The sequence below is a fragment of the Acanthopagrus latus genome, chromosome 19 (assembly GCF_904848185.1).
Source record: "Acanthopagrus latus isolate v.2019 chromosome 19, fAcaLat1.1, whole genome shotgun sequence".
Classification (NCBI taxonomy): Eukaryota; Metazoa; Chordata; class Actinopteri; order Spariformes; family Sparidae; genus Acanthopagrus; species Acanthopagrus latus.
The window spans coordinates 12,205,680-12,220,857 of record NC_051057.1 but is presented as its reverse complement, the minus strand read 5'-3'; the positions used below and the strand labels follow the sequence as shown (position 1 = coordinate 12,220,857).

Below are 15,178 nucleotides of genomic sequence, written 5' to 3'. Positions count from 1 at the left end.
ACGTGTACGTGTATACTGTGTCTGTGTCAGAGCTGATTGTCCAGCCGGTCAGCTGGTGTAAGGTGGAGGCTTTGGCCCTCAGGAGCGACCTGGTCACTGTGGTCAAAGACCTGTCACCTCCACCCATCACTGTCATGTCCATCAGCCTCAAGACTGTCCAGAACCCCAAGACGCACCACAACGAGGTCAGAACATTATCAGCTGTACACACAATCAAATATACAGTTTCCCAATTTTAGCAGTGTTTGTATGGGGCACTGATAAAATTGTTTTTAAAAATGATTATAGCTGTGCTGTTTAAACTGAAATACTCACTAGGCAAGGTCATGTCATTTTTCCTCTGCAGATTGTGTCCCTGGCTGCACTCGTCCACTATAAGTTCCACATGGACAAAGCTCCACCTCAACCTCCATACCAGTCCCATTTTTGTGGCAAGTCATAGATCTTTTAACTTCAGTGTTTTCATTGCAATTTTTGAATACAGAAAATTAGAACTGTACGGGAAAATAAAAGTCTGAAAGAATGCTTCAGTGGCATTAGTTAAGGAAATGTTCTGATTTTCTTTTTGTCTTTACAGTGGTCAGTAAACCGTCCGACTGCATTTTCCCTTATGACTTCAAAGATGCAGTGAGGAAGAAGGTGGGTGATGATGGAGCGCAGAAATTGCACAGAGAAAGGAAAAAGGAAAACATTTATATTTTTAGTATTGCCACTAAAAGACTAAAAAAAAATGTTAAACTTTATTCATGTGGCATTAAAAAAAGTTTAGTTTTAGAAGGCAGTTGTATGTAATACCAAATGTATTTTGGTATCACAACACTTTTACGATATTCTATTTGATTATGTGACTCTTCCTCTGGTAGAATGGGAAAGTGGAGATCGCAGCTACAGAGCGGACTCTGCTTGGCTTCTTCCTGGCCAAGATGCACAAAATTGACCCCGATGTGCTAGTGGTAAGTAGAACATGTTGGGATAGACTAACTCTATGCAGTCTCCTGAATCCATTACACATTCGTTTACTGTAAATGTAAGATGTACAAGGAAGTGCAGATGAAGGTGCGGTGTTTTATTGGGTTAAAAGTTAGGATTGTTATTCTTGTCCTGTAGGGTCACGACATCTTTGGTTTTGACCTGGAAGTGATCCTGCAGAGGATCAATGTGTGCAAGGTTCCCCACTGGTCTAAAATAGGACGCCTCAGAAGGGCAAATATGCCCAAACTAGGGGTAAGAAGCACAGAAGTCCTAAGCAATATAAATGTGTCTATACCATGTTGTACATCACTAAATGTTGTTGTGTTTGGCAGGGTCGTAGTTCCTTTGCAGAGAAGAGTGCCACCTGTGGCCGCCTGGTGTGTGATGTGGAGATCTCAGCAAAGGAGCTGATTCGCTGTAAAAGTTACCACTTGAGTGAACTGGCTGCACAGGTGCTGAAGGTGGAGAGAACCACAGTCCCCCCGGAGAACATCAAGAATCTCTACAGGTTTGTGTGTCCTTAAAAGGGCCATTTCATCCAAATCAGATCATCTACAGGAATTATTTAGTTTTTTAAAATGTAAACAGGTTTGAGTTGTTTTCCCGTTTAGCCATTTGATTTTTTTTTTTTGCTATGTGGGAAGAAAATGTGTGTGTATCCTGAAAAGTGTATGTGTGTTTGCGTGTCAGTGACTCTCCTCACCTGCTTTACCTGCTGGAGCTGACATGGACAGACGCCAAGCTGATCCTACAGATGATGTGTGAGCTCAACGTGCTGCCGTTGGCCCTGCAGATCACCAACATCGCTGGCAACGTCATGGTAACACACAACAACACGTCACATCTTTTACTTTCATTAACCCAGAGCTGCAAAACAATATATGCATTAAAATTACGGCTATTTTATTGTAGTTGTTTTATTCAAATTGCAAAAGCTTTATTTCACAAAGGCAAATTATGTGACAAAATATGAAGCCCTGTTCTACAAATCTTCATATTGTGCAGCCTCTCATTAAACAGTTATTGTCCACTGGCCAAAATCTTCTGTCTGGCTCTAGCTCTTAGAATCCAAAATGTCTGCGTTGCCAAAGTTAGTTGAAAGAAGTATTTTAAACACTCCTGACAAAAGAAACAGGCATGGCTGATCGTTGAGGTTTCTCAATTCCAGCCAGCAGCTCTTGTCGTTTATTGTACAGTCCGAAACCAAACAATTTGTAGGCAAAAGCAAGACTTGTTCTCAAGGAAAGACCTGATCAAGGAGTGTGTTTGTGTGCTTCATAATGATAATAGTTATAATATCACAATAATACACATGCAACCTATGTTTTTTTGCCTCCTGCTTCAATCATCTGTTGCCTTCCTGTGTCTTCTTGACAGTCCCGTACTCTGATGGGCGGCCGCTCTGAGCGGAATGAATTCCTTCTGCTTCATGCCTTCCACGAGAAAAACTACATCGTCCCTGACAAACTGTCCTTCAGAAAGGCCCAGACGGAACTGGTACAGCCACACACACACACACACACACACACACACACACACACACACACACACACACACACACACACACACACACACACACACACACTATTGCACACAGTTTCTTATATTGTAATTTTAAAGTTATGTTACAAATGTTTGGTCTTTGTTCCTATTTCCCAGGCTGAGGGTGAAGAAGATGTGGACATAGGGAAGGGCAAGAGAAAGAAGAAGGCGGCTTATGCTGGAGGTCTGGTGCTGGATCCCAAAGTTGGTAAGTCTGTGTTTTAGTTTGAAATCAGTATTTGACTCATTTGTACAGTATACCAGTGTACATAATTGTGTAACCTCCCTCTCTTTCTCTTTATAGGTTTCTATGACAAGTTTGTGCTGCTGCTTGACTTCAACAGTCTGTATCCCTCAATCATCCAAGAGTTCAACATCTGCTTCACCACTGTGCAGAGGGAGGCTCAAAACACAAAGAAGAACAAGGTGTGTGTTCATATGTTAACTGTAGAAGCAGATAGCATTTATGTCATCAAATGATTCATTGATAAATGAGTGATAAATATAAGATGTGATTTATAGATTGATCCCAACATCCTGGTCACGAGAGAAAAGTTCTCGCTCACTTCCAACCCTTCTCTCTATGGTAACAGGATGATGAGTCTGAGGAGATTCCTGAAGTCCCAGATTCAGATCTGGACATGGGGATCCTGCCTAAAGAAATCAGGAAGCTGGTCGAGCGGCGTAAACAGGTCAAACAGCTGATGAAGCAGCAGGACATCAACCCAGACCTCTACCTGCAGGTAAACATGCACTCTCTCTCACACATACACATATTTGACAGTCACACATAACTACACATGCACACTGTAATACAGAGATGCTACACACTGTGTGGCATTTCCAAGGTTCCTGAATTTCAGTGGGATATCCACCTCCCTTTTTGTTGGTGTTGAAAGATTGTGAATTCCCATTTCATTTGGAAACAGTATAAGAAAGTTTCATAAAGTTGACAAACTTCTCAACCCGCTCCTGTTTGACTTCTTTTTTGTCCATCAGTATGCGTCTGTCATCACAATGATTTCAAAGCATCACATCAAGTAGCATATTTATTTAACAATTTATTTGTAAATGTTTGGATCATGCTGAGAGTACAGAAATTCTTTTGGATTGGTATGATTTAAGTCTTTGTGTCCACCAGTATGACATCCGTCAGAAGGCTCTGAAGCTAACCGCTAACAGTATGTACGGCTGCCTGGGATTCAGCTACAGCCGCTTCTATGCCAAGCCACTAGCTGCACTGGTCACACACAAGGGTAGAGAGGTGAGTCAAACCTGCCCGCTATACATAAACACATCTGTAGCCTTTAAAGGTTTTTGCTGTTGCGTTTTAGATAGCTATCACATATCCAATTAAACAGAGCTAAAGGAAGCTCCTGGTTTAAATTAATTGGCTGCGTTCTTAAGATGAACACAGAGCAAACACTTATTTGATAGTGAGGATGTTCTGCAACACACTATGGTCTTCAAAATTGTGCAGATGCTTCCATTTTTTGATCCACAAGAGGGCACTGCCACATCATTTTAAACATTTTGAACCACTCCTTCCACTGTTCCATTTTCTGTCTGACTTTTCTTCATCTTCTGTTTCTTTCTATTTTTCTCCTCCTTCACATTTTTCATCCACCAAGCTCTCTCTTTCTACCTCACCCTGTGCCCTTTCCTGTTCTAAATATGATTATTTCCTCAAGTTGGTTTGTCAGGATAAGGGACCTGTTGTAGTTTCTCTGATATCAGTGGCTCTATGGCTCTAAGTATTTCCCAGTAACAAAACGCCACGGGAGCGCATGCGAAACTCACACTCTCCCCATATAAAGTCTGATTGTGGTCATTCAGCACACGAACAACATGGGTGTGCACGCTCAATAAATTGGTGCAAAGAGGCGTGCATACTGCATGACATAAATGGCTAAATGTGGTATTGTAACTGAACACCACACACACTCTCTCCTGCCATGTTGGTGGTAGTACTCATGTTCATTTAATGAGCTCTAACAGTACACATCCTCAGCAGAGGCGTCGAGCTTTGCCTCAGGGGAGTCCTTCATTAAGATCCCCTTACACACTCATTGTGCTCCCTAATAGAGGGCAGGGCATTAACTCTGTGGTTGTGTGTGTGTGTGTGTGTGTGTGTGTGTTACTTTGTCCGTCCGTTTGTGCCTCCAGACAAGCTCGTTGTTCCACTGACAGAGCTACATTGTAAAAGGTGCACATTTGATTCGCTGGGACAGGTGGGAGTTTCTCTGCCTGCAGACTTGCTGCTTGTATCTTTGTCAACAGCTAGAAGTTGGTGGGTTCATTACATTTTACCCCGTTTTAACACAATATCACTATCACTGTCAGAATCGAGGACATTGCTGCACTTTATAAGTTCTGCACAGGAGCGTTAAACTAAATATTAGTTACTTTTAATTTAAGTCTGTAATGCTAGTATCTTAGGATCTTTAAATAAATCATTCTACAGTTAATTTAAGTTATTGTCTACTTAGTGCTGGGCGATATAGCTGAAAAATGGATCACATTATAAGTGTTTCATATCAGTTGATATTGATAATTATTGTTTTTTGTTTAACCTATTTGAAATAAGAGTGTAAGGGGGGTCAAGCATGAGAATAAGATTCTTGTATCCAGACTCAACTGTTCTGAGCGGTAACTAGTCCTTAAGTCCTCGCTAAATAATACGCCACTACATCTGTTATTTCTTTTTAACGTTTTGATGTCTTGTCATATGGCACTGCAGCCGAGTACCTCTCCATGGTGGTCTGTTGCGGCTTGTGTGGTGTTCCACCAGTGCTGGCAGATGTTGATGTTTGTGGCTGTTTGACGCTGCTGTACTCCAACAGATGAGAGCGGCTGAGGTGGTAAAATAAATTTGTCGTACTGCCAGACTTGGTAGGGACGACAACCTTGACTAGTTTGCAGACAACATCAGTCTGACTCTTGTCGGACTGAAAATATCCAAAATACTGCCAAACTGGTGACGTGACCTTCCCTCTTTTATCCACAATTATGATAATAACAAATATTCTTCTTTTTTTCGAACAGGGTTCAATGACATTATCGAACATTCTTTCAAACGAATTTTCTATTGATACTGATCACGTGTCCAACACTGTAGATATCGTTATTGTTTTATTGCCCAGCTCTATGTCTACTTGTTGCTGCATCACTCAAAGCCCATTAACTGTCACTGATCTCCCACTTGAAATGAAGAAGTTGTTAATTGAACATTACATCCAGAGGGTCACGTATTAATCCTAACGCCCTTGTGATTGAATTTGCAATTTAAATATAGAATGAAAAGCTTTTCTGAGAAACTGTTCATGTCTGTACTGTTGGCCTCTCAGTGCTTATCCCAGAAGTGAGGTGCGGACATGGAAAGAATCCCTGTTGTTTCAGAGCCGAAGGAACATATCCAAGCTCAGTTTCAAGGGATTCATAGGAGACTTTGATGGAATGTGTCTTATCCAGTGTATCTGAGACAGATTCAGACAATCTCAAAAGCTGAATCTTAAAATGCTAACATAAACGTAAAACATAGTGCTGTATGTTGTATAATCTACAGTCATTTTGATTTCATGTTTTATATACCAACTTTCGGCCAGAGATGATTGTGTTGACATGCGTTGATCAGTAATAACATTAAATGACATTATAGGGTGAGGTGACATTGATCACAGTGCCAATGTTCTGACACGAAACCTCAATCCTAGCATTCAAGGAAATGTCACTTGACATGCACCACCTACCCAAGCGCTGTGGCAGACCAAGGACATCCCTGATGGCAGTGTTCCCCCCACAAGCAGGGCTCAATGCATCTACCTGGCCTCCAAACCCAGATCAAATCCTGAATCTAAATCCGATCAAGCATTTGTGAGACGTGCCTGAACAAGACTTGCCCATGGATAGCACTTGGCTCTGTCGTGCAGAGGCTTGGACACAGGACCTTTGGGGGTGTCCTGTGGAGTCCTGCACTGGACTGTTTACGGCGGATCCTTTAAGTCCTGTGGATTGCCATCCGCGGCCTTTTTCTCAGCCGTCTGAAGTTACCCAGTGTGCTGAAAGGGCCATAAACAAATTGGATTGTATTTAATTAGGACTTAAGTGCGTTAGTACATTGCATACATTTGAAGTAATATGACAAATTGGAGTGACGTGCATTAAAAAGGTCATCAGTCCAATCTGAACCAACAATGTGCTGAGCACACAGCACGGACTGGATCTCAACTTGCTGAAATAGCAGGAGATCCCCCCTCTTTGCACAATCTTGTGTTGTGTTTACTTTGTATCCATGATCTGAGATACATATCTATTTATACTGCAGGTTGTGTGTTTGGGGAGAGCACAGCATCAACACAACCATCGAGCCCCACTGTAAATTAGATACTCAATGAATGTTGTTGGCAGTAATTTGTCACTCTCTTAGAAATCTACTATTTTTGGTCATTTATTTATTAGCTATGCGATTGAAAATCTTTAAATGAAAACCCTTATTTTGTCACAGTTTACCACTACGTTTTAAAGCTGTGTTTAAAAAAAGTAATTACGCTACAGTCATCAGCCTTGAACAGACTGCCCGCTCAAATCCATTTCTTTTTTTGACAATTCAGTTACAGTTTAATTTCTTTTTTATTCAAGTTTTCTCAGTATAATGTGCAGTGTGTAACAGCCACAACAGAGACATGGAATGAGTATGGGTATATATCAAACACAGCATGCACCAATGAGTTGTGCAAGAATTTAGGAGGGGGGGTGGAAAAATGGAATGGTGTACAAAACAATTCCTTCCCCTGTCACTGCCAGAGTACTCGTCATAGCATAAGATCACTGTTAAGCTAAAAAGCCGGCGCTAGGAGTGAGTAAGAAGCGTAGCTCAGCTGTACTCAAGGGGACCCCACATTTTCTAGAACTTCTTATTTGATTGCTGAAGTCAGTATCTAATTTTCTCCAGTTTTAAGAAGGACATGAGGATATAGACATAGAGGAGAGGTTGAATTAACCAATTTGAGTATGGAAACCCAAGCATCCTCTGATAAAGAGATACCCAATTCTTCCTCCCATGCTGTTTTTAAGCTTATCGGTGGGGGCACTCCTAAGATCCAATAGCTTGCCATAAAGAGCCGAAATTAGACTCTTTTTACGTGGATCTATAGACAGGACAGTGTCAACAAAAGTCTATTGCAGTTATAGTTCCGGACGTCTGAGCGAGAACAAAATGCCTTGCCTGAAGATACCCAAAAAAATTTGATTTACAGAGTCTGAATTTCCTACTCAACTGCTCAAATGATGCCAAGCTGTTGTTTATGAACAGATCTTTAAAATGTACAATACCTTTCCTGTGCCATTCTTGAAAAGCAGAATCCTGACAGGATGGTTTGAAAAGGTAGTTTGATGCAATGGGGCTTAGGGGAGAAAAGCTATGAAAACCAAAATACTTACCAAATTGGGCCCAGATTTTTAGAGACTGTTTCACCACTGGGTTTCTGATTGATTTAAGTGACGGAAGTCCGAGTGAGGTTCCAAGAAGTGCAAGAATTGACAAACTGTCATTTCACTGTAACTCCATCGCCGCCTAGTCAGGACAGTCAGGGTAGCCGTAACAGTAGGACCAAAACACACGGCAAGTTAGCAGCCCAATAATAAAAGCAAAAGCTTGAAAGGGCTATCCAGGGATAAAGAGCGGTAAGGCCTGGAAAAGGTACAGAAATTTTGGTAGAATGGTCATTTTGACTGAGTTGAAAAATTTTTGAGCTTCTTTGTCACGTATATGCCCAAATAGGAAAATTTGTTGTTGTCAATTTTAAAAGGAAAACTGGTAAGGTCTAAGGCACATGCTTCATTGTTAATGGGGAAGAGCTCACTTTTACTGAGATTTAGTTTATAGTCTGAAAGTTAACCGAACTGACTTGGCAGTGAAAGAACAAGGGGTAATGAGGCCATTGGATAAGAGATGAAGAGCAAAGGGTCATCAGCATAAAGTGAGACTTTATGCCGAATGTCACCTCTCCAGATACTAGATATATCCTTGCAATAGAGGAGTGCTGTGGCAAGTGGTTCAATAGCCATGTCGAAAAGCATGGGACTGAGGGGGCACCCCTGACGGGTTCCACGATGTAAATTAAAGAGTCTTGACCACTGGGAGCTAGTACGACTTCAGCCTGTGGCGTGCAAATAGATTATTTTAATCCATGAAGTAAAGTTTGGACCAAAAACAAACTTGTTCAGCACAGCAAATATGTAGACTGTTTCGACACGATTTAGTGCTTTCTCTGCATCAAGAGAAACGACGCATTTGAGGACAACTTCAGAGGCAGCGTAGATAATATTAAACAATCGTTTTATGTTGAAGTAGGACTGCCGCCTTTAACAAAGCCGGTTTGGTCTTTGGGTATGATTGTGGGAAGGGCATTCTCCAACCTATGGGCTAGGATTTTAGCTAAAATTTTAGGGTCTGTGTTTAGGAGAGAGATAGACCTGTAGGAGGCGCATTCCATTGGGTCTGTAGCTTTTTTAGCTGTAAGCATAATACAGGCCTCAGTACATGAAGGAGGGAGGGAACCTTGTCTGCAAGATTCTGAGAGAACTTTATGTAACAATGGGGGAAGCATCAAGGAAAATTTCTTTAAAAGTTCTGCCAGGAAGCCGTCAGGGCCCAGACACTTGCCTGACTGCATTGAGGAAATGGCTAGTGCTATTTCTGCCAGGGATATAGGCTCTTCTAATCTCTTCCTTAGATCTGGTGAAAGGCTGGGAATATTGCGACCATTTAGAATATTACAAATATCACCACAATCAACGTGAGATTCTGAGGTGTATAGCTTGGTATAGAGGTCCCTGAATGCTTCATTAATTTGTAAATGATCCGTAGTTATATGGCCATTTGGTAACCGGATCTCAGAGTTTGTTTTTTTTTAAGGTTGGAGCCTCTAAGTTGGTCGACTAATAATTTGTCTGATTTGTCTCCATATATATAAATCTAGTTATACTTTCTAAGACTGGTTGTTCAATTGAATGAATGAACAGGTCAAATTTAGTCATCAGTTCCATAAGCTTTTTGTAAAGATCTGGAGACTTAGTCCGAGCATATTTTTTATCAGTCTCTTTGATTTGGTGGGCAAGGTCTGATTAGCAAAAGATTATGGTCTGTTTTAATACAGGAAAAGTCAATAGTGGCTTTTTTTTTTTTTGTAAAAACAATTTAACTGAAATCACAGTCTTTCCACAACCTAACTAAAGTACTTTTGCTGCCCAAACCTTAGAGAATTCATGCTGCAATCAGCGGTCGTGCAGGACAAGACAGACAGCAACAGTCAATGAACAAAGCCTTATTGGTTAATCTTAATGTAAAGTATTAAGGACCTACTATCCAAACCCTCCTTAATTTTTCATTAGCTGGATTGATTATATCAAAATAAAGCTATTTCTGTAAAACTGCAGGCCCCCAGGATATAGGCCATCACGCTGACACTCTGGTTCAGGCAAGGATTTAAACAAAATCAAGCGAAATATTTACAGAGCCCTGAGGCTAAACAACAACCGTAAGCCAAGTAGTTCTTGATAGTTTCAGACTGCAGCGAGCCAGAAAGGGCCAGCTGGCATTTATAGCAGGATTTCTAGTGTATTTGTGGGTATTGCCGTTTGCACCCCCGCCCCCATTTTAATTGTCACATTTGCACTCTACTTTCATTTCATGATTTAGGAGGCTTTTTATTTTTGTAATTGTAACACGTACACCAACCACTGCTCTGTCTGCAGTGTAAATCCACCCTCTCGCCCTCTCAGTGCGCTCCCTTCATCCGTTTGGACGAGTGAATGTGCATGTGTTCTGTGTATTTATTGATTGGCTTAGCTCTCATCTTTCTCTCACTCTCGTTTTAAATTGAGGCCTAAACCCCCCTTGTGGCAGGACGGGTCAGACCGGGGCCTACAGTGGTTTCTCAGACCAGATGAAGGGGTTGACAGACGCTTGGCGGTTGCTCTTTTGATCAGACTTGCCAAGTTAAGGGGGGAAAGCCCCCACTTAGCTCCCCTCCTCACTGTGGTTTGTGTGCTTTGAGTATGTCTTACATCTATCTATCTGTGTGTTCATGTATGTGTTGATATACATGTATCTATGCACGCAAGTGCTACTGGCCGAACTCTGCCCTTTGTGGGGGCACCATTTGTTGTGGCCCTACTCTGTCCTGGTATGTGTGGGTATTAAGGGGGGGATGATGGGTATTAAGAGGAAGGTGAAGGTTTAGGATTACACAGCCACAGATTGATGTCCCCCTCAACCCCTTAGCGTTATTTTGGGTCCTTTTGTATGTTCGCCAGAGAACAGTTGGATGCAGAGAAATGGATATACGAAACTCAGACTTACACGCATGTGGTTATAATAGGCTGATAAATGCCAGGAAGACTTTTATTGTCTACTAGCTGGTGGACACCCTATCTTTACCTGACAAATACAGAGAACTAAACTAAATAGAAAGGAGGATTTCTTGCAGATGCTCGTGGAAATCAGAGATCAGCTGCAGGAAAAAACTGCACAGCATTTGGCTTGACGATGGTGTTAATTTCCTATGTTGGTGTTAATAGTGCCAGTCATAGCAAATAGAGAAGTGTCTGTTAACAGTCAAGGGCACCACGAAAGCTGCTTTTCCTGGGGTGAAGTTGTGTGATTCAAAATGTATCGTAAGCTCTTTCATTTTGACTATAAGTTTTTAATTCTGACACTTTTCTGACACACTTTGGATTAGACAGCATGTAAACCTTCTTTTGCCTCTGAACACAAACTTAGTGTGTGAATGGTCTCCTAATCGAGTGATGTTAACAACGGAGGCCACTGGAAGCCGCTGATTGTTGGGGAACGCAGATTGGTTTGACCCTTTGCCCCTTTTGCTGGCATATCTGACAGCCATTAGCAGGTGTGTGTGTGTGTCTGTCTGCCTGCCTGCCGCAGGACGGAGGGCGACTCCTGAGAGCCATTCTCCTGTAATTGAGTCTCTGTCCTTGTGTTTAAAAACAGCCTGACAGGAGCTCGTAGTTGACATTATTGGATGGCATGTGGAGGGAAGGATAGAAGCGGGCTTGGGTATCAGAGGCGAGGGTGTGGAGAGGTCAAAGTTCAGTTTAGGTTAAACCTCTGTGTGCGCCTGTGTCGATGGTGCGTGTGCTTGTAATGAAGTCTAAGTAAATATTGTTGCCCCTGGTGTCCCTCATTCTGGTTCTGTATCATTCCTCTCGTCTCAAGAATCACAAATCATTTCCCAGAATTAGACACAGGAATACCTAAACCACCCGATCACGTCTCATCAGTGTGTCTGTCAGGCTGTGCCGAGACGATGTGCATGTAGATATCATCGCCCCCCATTTCTTTCATTCAGGGTCTCGATGGCTGCTGCCGTTTCAGAATCGCAGGGGTCATTTTTACATTTCCCCGAATTAGACATAAGAATACATAAGCCTGCCTAAGCTTGTGTGTGTGTGTGTGTGTGTCAGGCCATGCATGTGTGCATACTCATCTCTGGGGAAATGAGGGCTGCATGTTTCCATGGTTCTGTAGTCCTCTTAAAGAGCTGGCTTTACTCCTGATAGGAGTGGACTTAACAAATAGTCACATGGGAGCGCCGCTGCTATTTTGGCTGCATTAGCTTGTCTGTGAGGGCTGACAGTGGACAGGTTTCAGAGTTTAAACACCGACTTTAGTAACACCTACTAATGAGGCCATGTGAGACCAGACTAATGGCAGGGATTATAATATATTATGGATTGATGTGACATGTGGTGTCTTTATCAGGGCTACTGTTAGAGCTGTAAATGAGAGGATAATTAGTGCATGGTTTTAGCTAACTTGGATGGTAGGTGGTACATATGTTCAGTTCTATTAAAACCTTAAGGTTTCTTGACCTAATAAACTTGATCTTCTAATTGACTGCACTGCATTCGTAGAGATGATAAAGGCAGCATGTAGCTTTAAACACCAGTGTCTGATAACGATTAAGTTTAGTTAAAATGTGTTTGGATAAATAAGACCAGACTCCAGTGTATGAGATGAGATGCTGATGAAGCGTATGTGTTATGACAGTCATTTCATTTCCCTGCTATCCCAAATATCATATTTTCATGAGCCTTTTTCTGACAACATTTTAAGAATTCACTGGCGACGACTTTGACTGTGTCAGGGTGAAGTGACATATCATGATGTGTCCTTTCCAGCTATTACAGCACCATATTTTTAATTGAGCAGACAGCAGGGGGATTGTTGTCATTGTCGAGTTATTTTCGATGAGCGGCGGCATGTGTGATCTCAGCCGGTTGTATTAAATCAGACGCAGCTTTACAACAGATTGACCCTCCCAGCAGCAGACATGAGAACACAGCTATGGCATCTGCCAGGACAGGTGTGTATATGTGCGAGTGTGTGTGTTTGCACTCATGCATTCTTGCATGCAAGTGAAATCATTTCAGTGAGAAAAGGATTTTCATTCTCTGTGGGTGTGTATGGAGGAGTGTGCACATGAGAGCTCACACCAGCCGAAGAGAGGCTATAAATCTTTTATGCATCTTTGTGTGTGTGATTGTGTAGTGAAAGAGGGGTCGTGTATGTATGTATGTGTGTGTGTTGTGTGCGCACGCATACGCATACTCAAATGCCTTGTGTACGTGTGCGTATAACCCCCCGCCCCCTCCAGCTCTGACAGTGGTGTGTTCCTCCACAGGTGCTATTTCAGTCGGCCGACTGTCATCCCAAAATGCTTTTCAGCTGAGTGCTTTTCAAAACAATCGTCAGTGGTGCCCCAGACTCTTTTTACAAGGGCCCTCTGCAGCACTGAGGTTTAACATGCTGCCTCTGATCTTCTGATCAGCAAAGGGGTGTGTGTGTGTGTGTGTGTGTGTGTGCGTGTGCGTGTGCGCGTGTGCGTGTGTGCGTGTGTCTGTGTCTTGGATCCCCCTTTTCGCAACTTGCTCATTTGTCTACTTAATCATTCTGTCAGAGAGGAAGCAATAAAGATTATACAATCTAGTCACTCAGCCAATTACGGCTAGTGAAGACCCATATTCTTACTTGAAATGACAGCCTGGCAAAAGACAAAAGATATTCCGATGAGGAGGCGGTGGGAAGTGGATTGAAATAAGGAATACATGAGAGCGACATGATAACAAGACACATAAATCCCTAATAAGGCCAACAAATAGCTGAGCAACAGCTGGGGAAAAGCGGATATCAAAACAAGGCTGAACCGCTCGTCAATTAGCATGACAGGGTGCAATAACGCACAGCTAATGGGTGCAGCTCATGCGCAGACACACAGGTGCTCATGCAAAGACATGCAACATTGATAAATCACTAAATTGAATAGGATTATAAGTGCTGATTTTAAAATAAGAACTTAATGGCTGTTCTGAAAATCTTGATTCTGCTTTGCTCAGCCGGACAACCCTTGTTTTTTGTCATGAACCTGTGCTCCTGCAGATTGTCTCCCTCGGTCACTTTGTGGCAGCTGTGAGTGTTACTGACTACAGTAGCACCACTTAACCCAACTACATCTTTTAGCAGCATTGGCAGGGTCAGGTGCCCTGACGTCTGCGCCCTCCAGTCTCAAGGCAGATTGTTGGGGACATTATGTTTTGTTTTCTTTTTTTTCTCTCTTTTATTTTTCTTTTTTTTTGAATGGGCCGTACTAAGGGAAAATTTCATCTGTGAGCTGTGCAAGTCGGGTGTTGAATATCTGCAGGAACATGAGAACTCTCAACAGCACTCATATGTGCGACTGTCAGAAAGTGGGGGGCTAGTCTGAAAAAGTTGCAGCTACAGACTGCAGAGTTGTGAAGTCTTGGCAAGTTGCATGTTTACCTAAAATGTTGTTTAGTGGGATTGCATTTTTGAAGTGTTGCTGTCCTATGATTTAGAAGACTTACTTTCTTTAACAATACATTTATATTCAAAACTGTTTTTGGTTACGTATTGAGCACATTTCTGACTGGTTATGCACATCGGTCTAAGTTGTTTTACATACAAAGATGAATGTAATCCACCATTGGCTTCCCTAGCTAGCAAAAAAAACAAACAAACAAAGAACTTACTCCAAAAAGGGAACAAAATCAAGTGAAATTTGTGTCATGCTACTCTTTAGTAGTGCCAGAAGCGCAATGCTGTACGATATTGAAAATAAGCTCTTCGAGAATGGCTCTCAGCCATAGATCATGTCGCTGTTTTCAGGGGGAAGAAAGTACGGCACATGCCGCTTCAAGGCCACCACCGAGAGACAGATATGCTGCCATACAGTGTGTTAGAGAGCAAGGGATTCAAAGAGCTAGCTCGGTAACCTTGAGCCAGAGTACGTGATGCCATCAAGAGCTACTGTCATGAAATGTATTGAAAAAGACTTTGAGGAGATAAAGCGTGAGCTAAAAATCAAGCTAGCCGCAGTTTACTTGCTTTCCCTTACCATTGACTGCTGGACAACTCCTGTAACTTCATCAAAACCAGCAGGGAGATGCAGTCAGGTTTTCACCACACCTAGAGCCCTGTTTCTTTTGTATTTCACATCGCTTTATTTATTTATATTGACGTTTTAAAAAATGTTAATTAGTTTTAAGAGTCAAATTAAACCTCAGTTAATTTTATGGCTAAGTTGGTGGTTGTTTTTTTAATGAGTTCAAGTGCTACGTGGTTAGG

The 15,178-nt window shown here is 42.1% G+C and overlaps 1 protein-coding gene across 1 annotated transcript in view; it reads left to right on the top strand.

Moving 5' to 3' along the window:
- Positions 1 to 15,178, top strand: part of pola1 (polymerase (DNA directed), alpha 1) — a 58,347-nt gene that overhangs the window by 4,052 nt on the left and 39,117 nt on the right. Inside the window, exons 15-26 of the mRNA XM_037078499.1 lie at positions 31 to 185; positions 347 to 431; positions 578 to 639; positions 864 to 953; positions 1,108 to 1,224; positions 1,305 to 1,480; positions 1,663 to 1,792; positions 2,350 to 2,469; positions 2,632 to 2,722; positions 2,819 to 2,940; positions 3,108 to 3,257; positions 3,656 to 3,778. Coding sequence (XP_036934394.1) covers positions 31 to 185; positions 347 to 431; positions 578 to 639; positions 864 to 953; positions 1,108 to 1,224; positions 1,305 to 1,480; positions 1,663 to 1,792; positions 2,350 to 2,469; positions 2,632 to 2,722; positions 2,819 to 2,940; positions 3,108 to 3,257; positions 3,656 to 3,778 — 1,421 coding nt within the window. The remainder of the gene's footprint in view (positions 1 to 30; positions 186 to 346; positions 432 to 577; positions 640 to 863; positions 954 to 1,107; positions 1,225 to 1,304; positions 1,481 to 1,662; positions 1,793 to 2,349; positions 2,470 to 2,631; positions 2,723 to 2,818; positions 2,941 to 3,107; positions 3,258 to 3,655; positions 3,779 to 15,178) is intronic.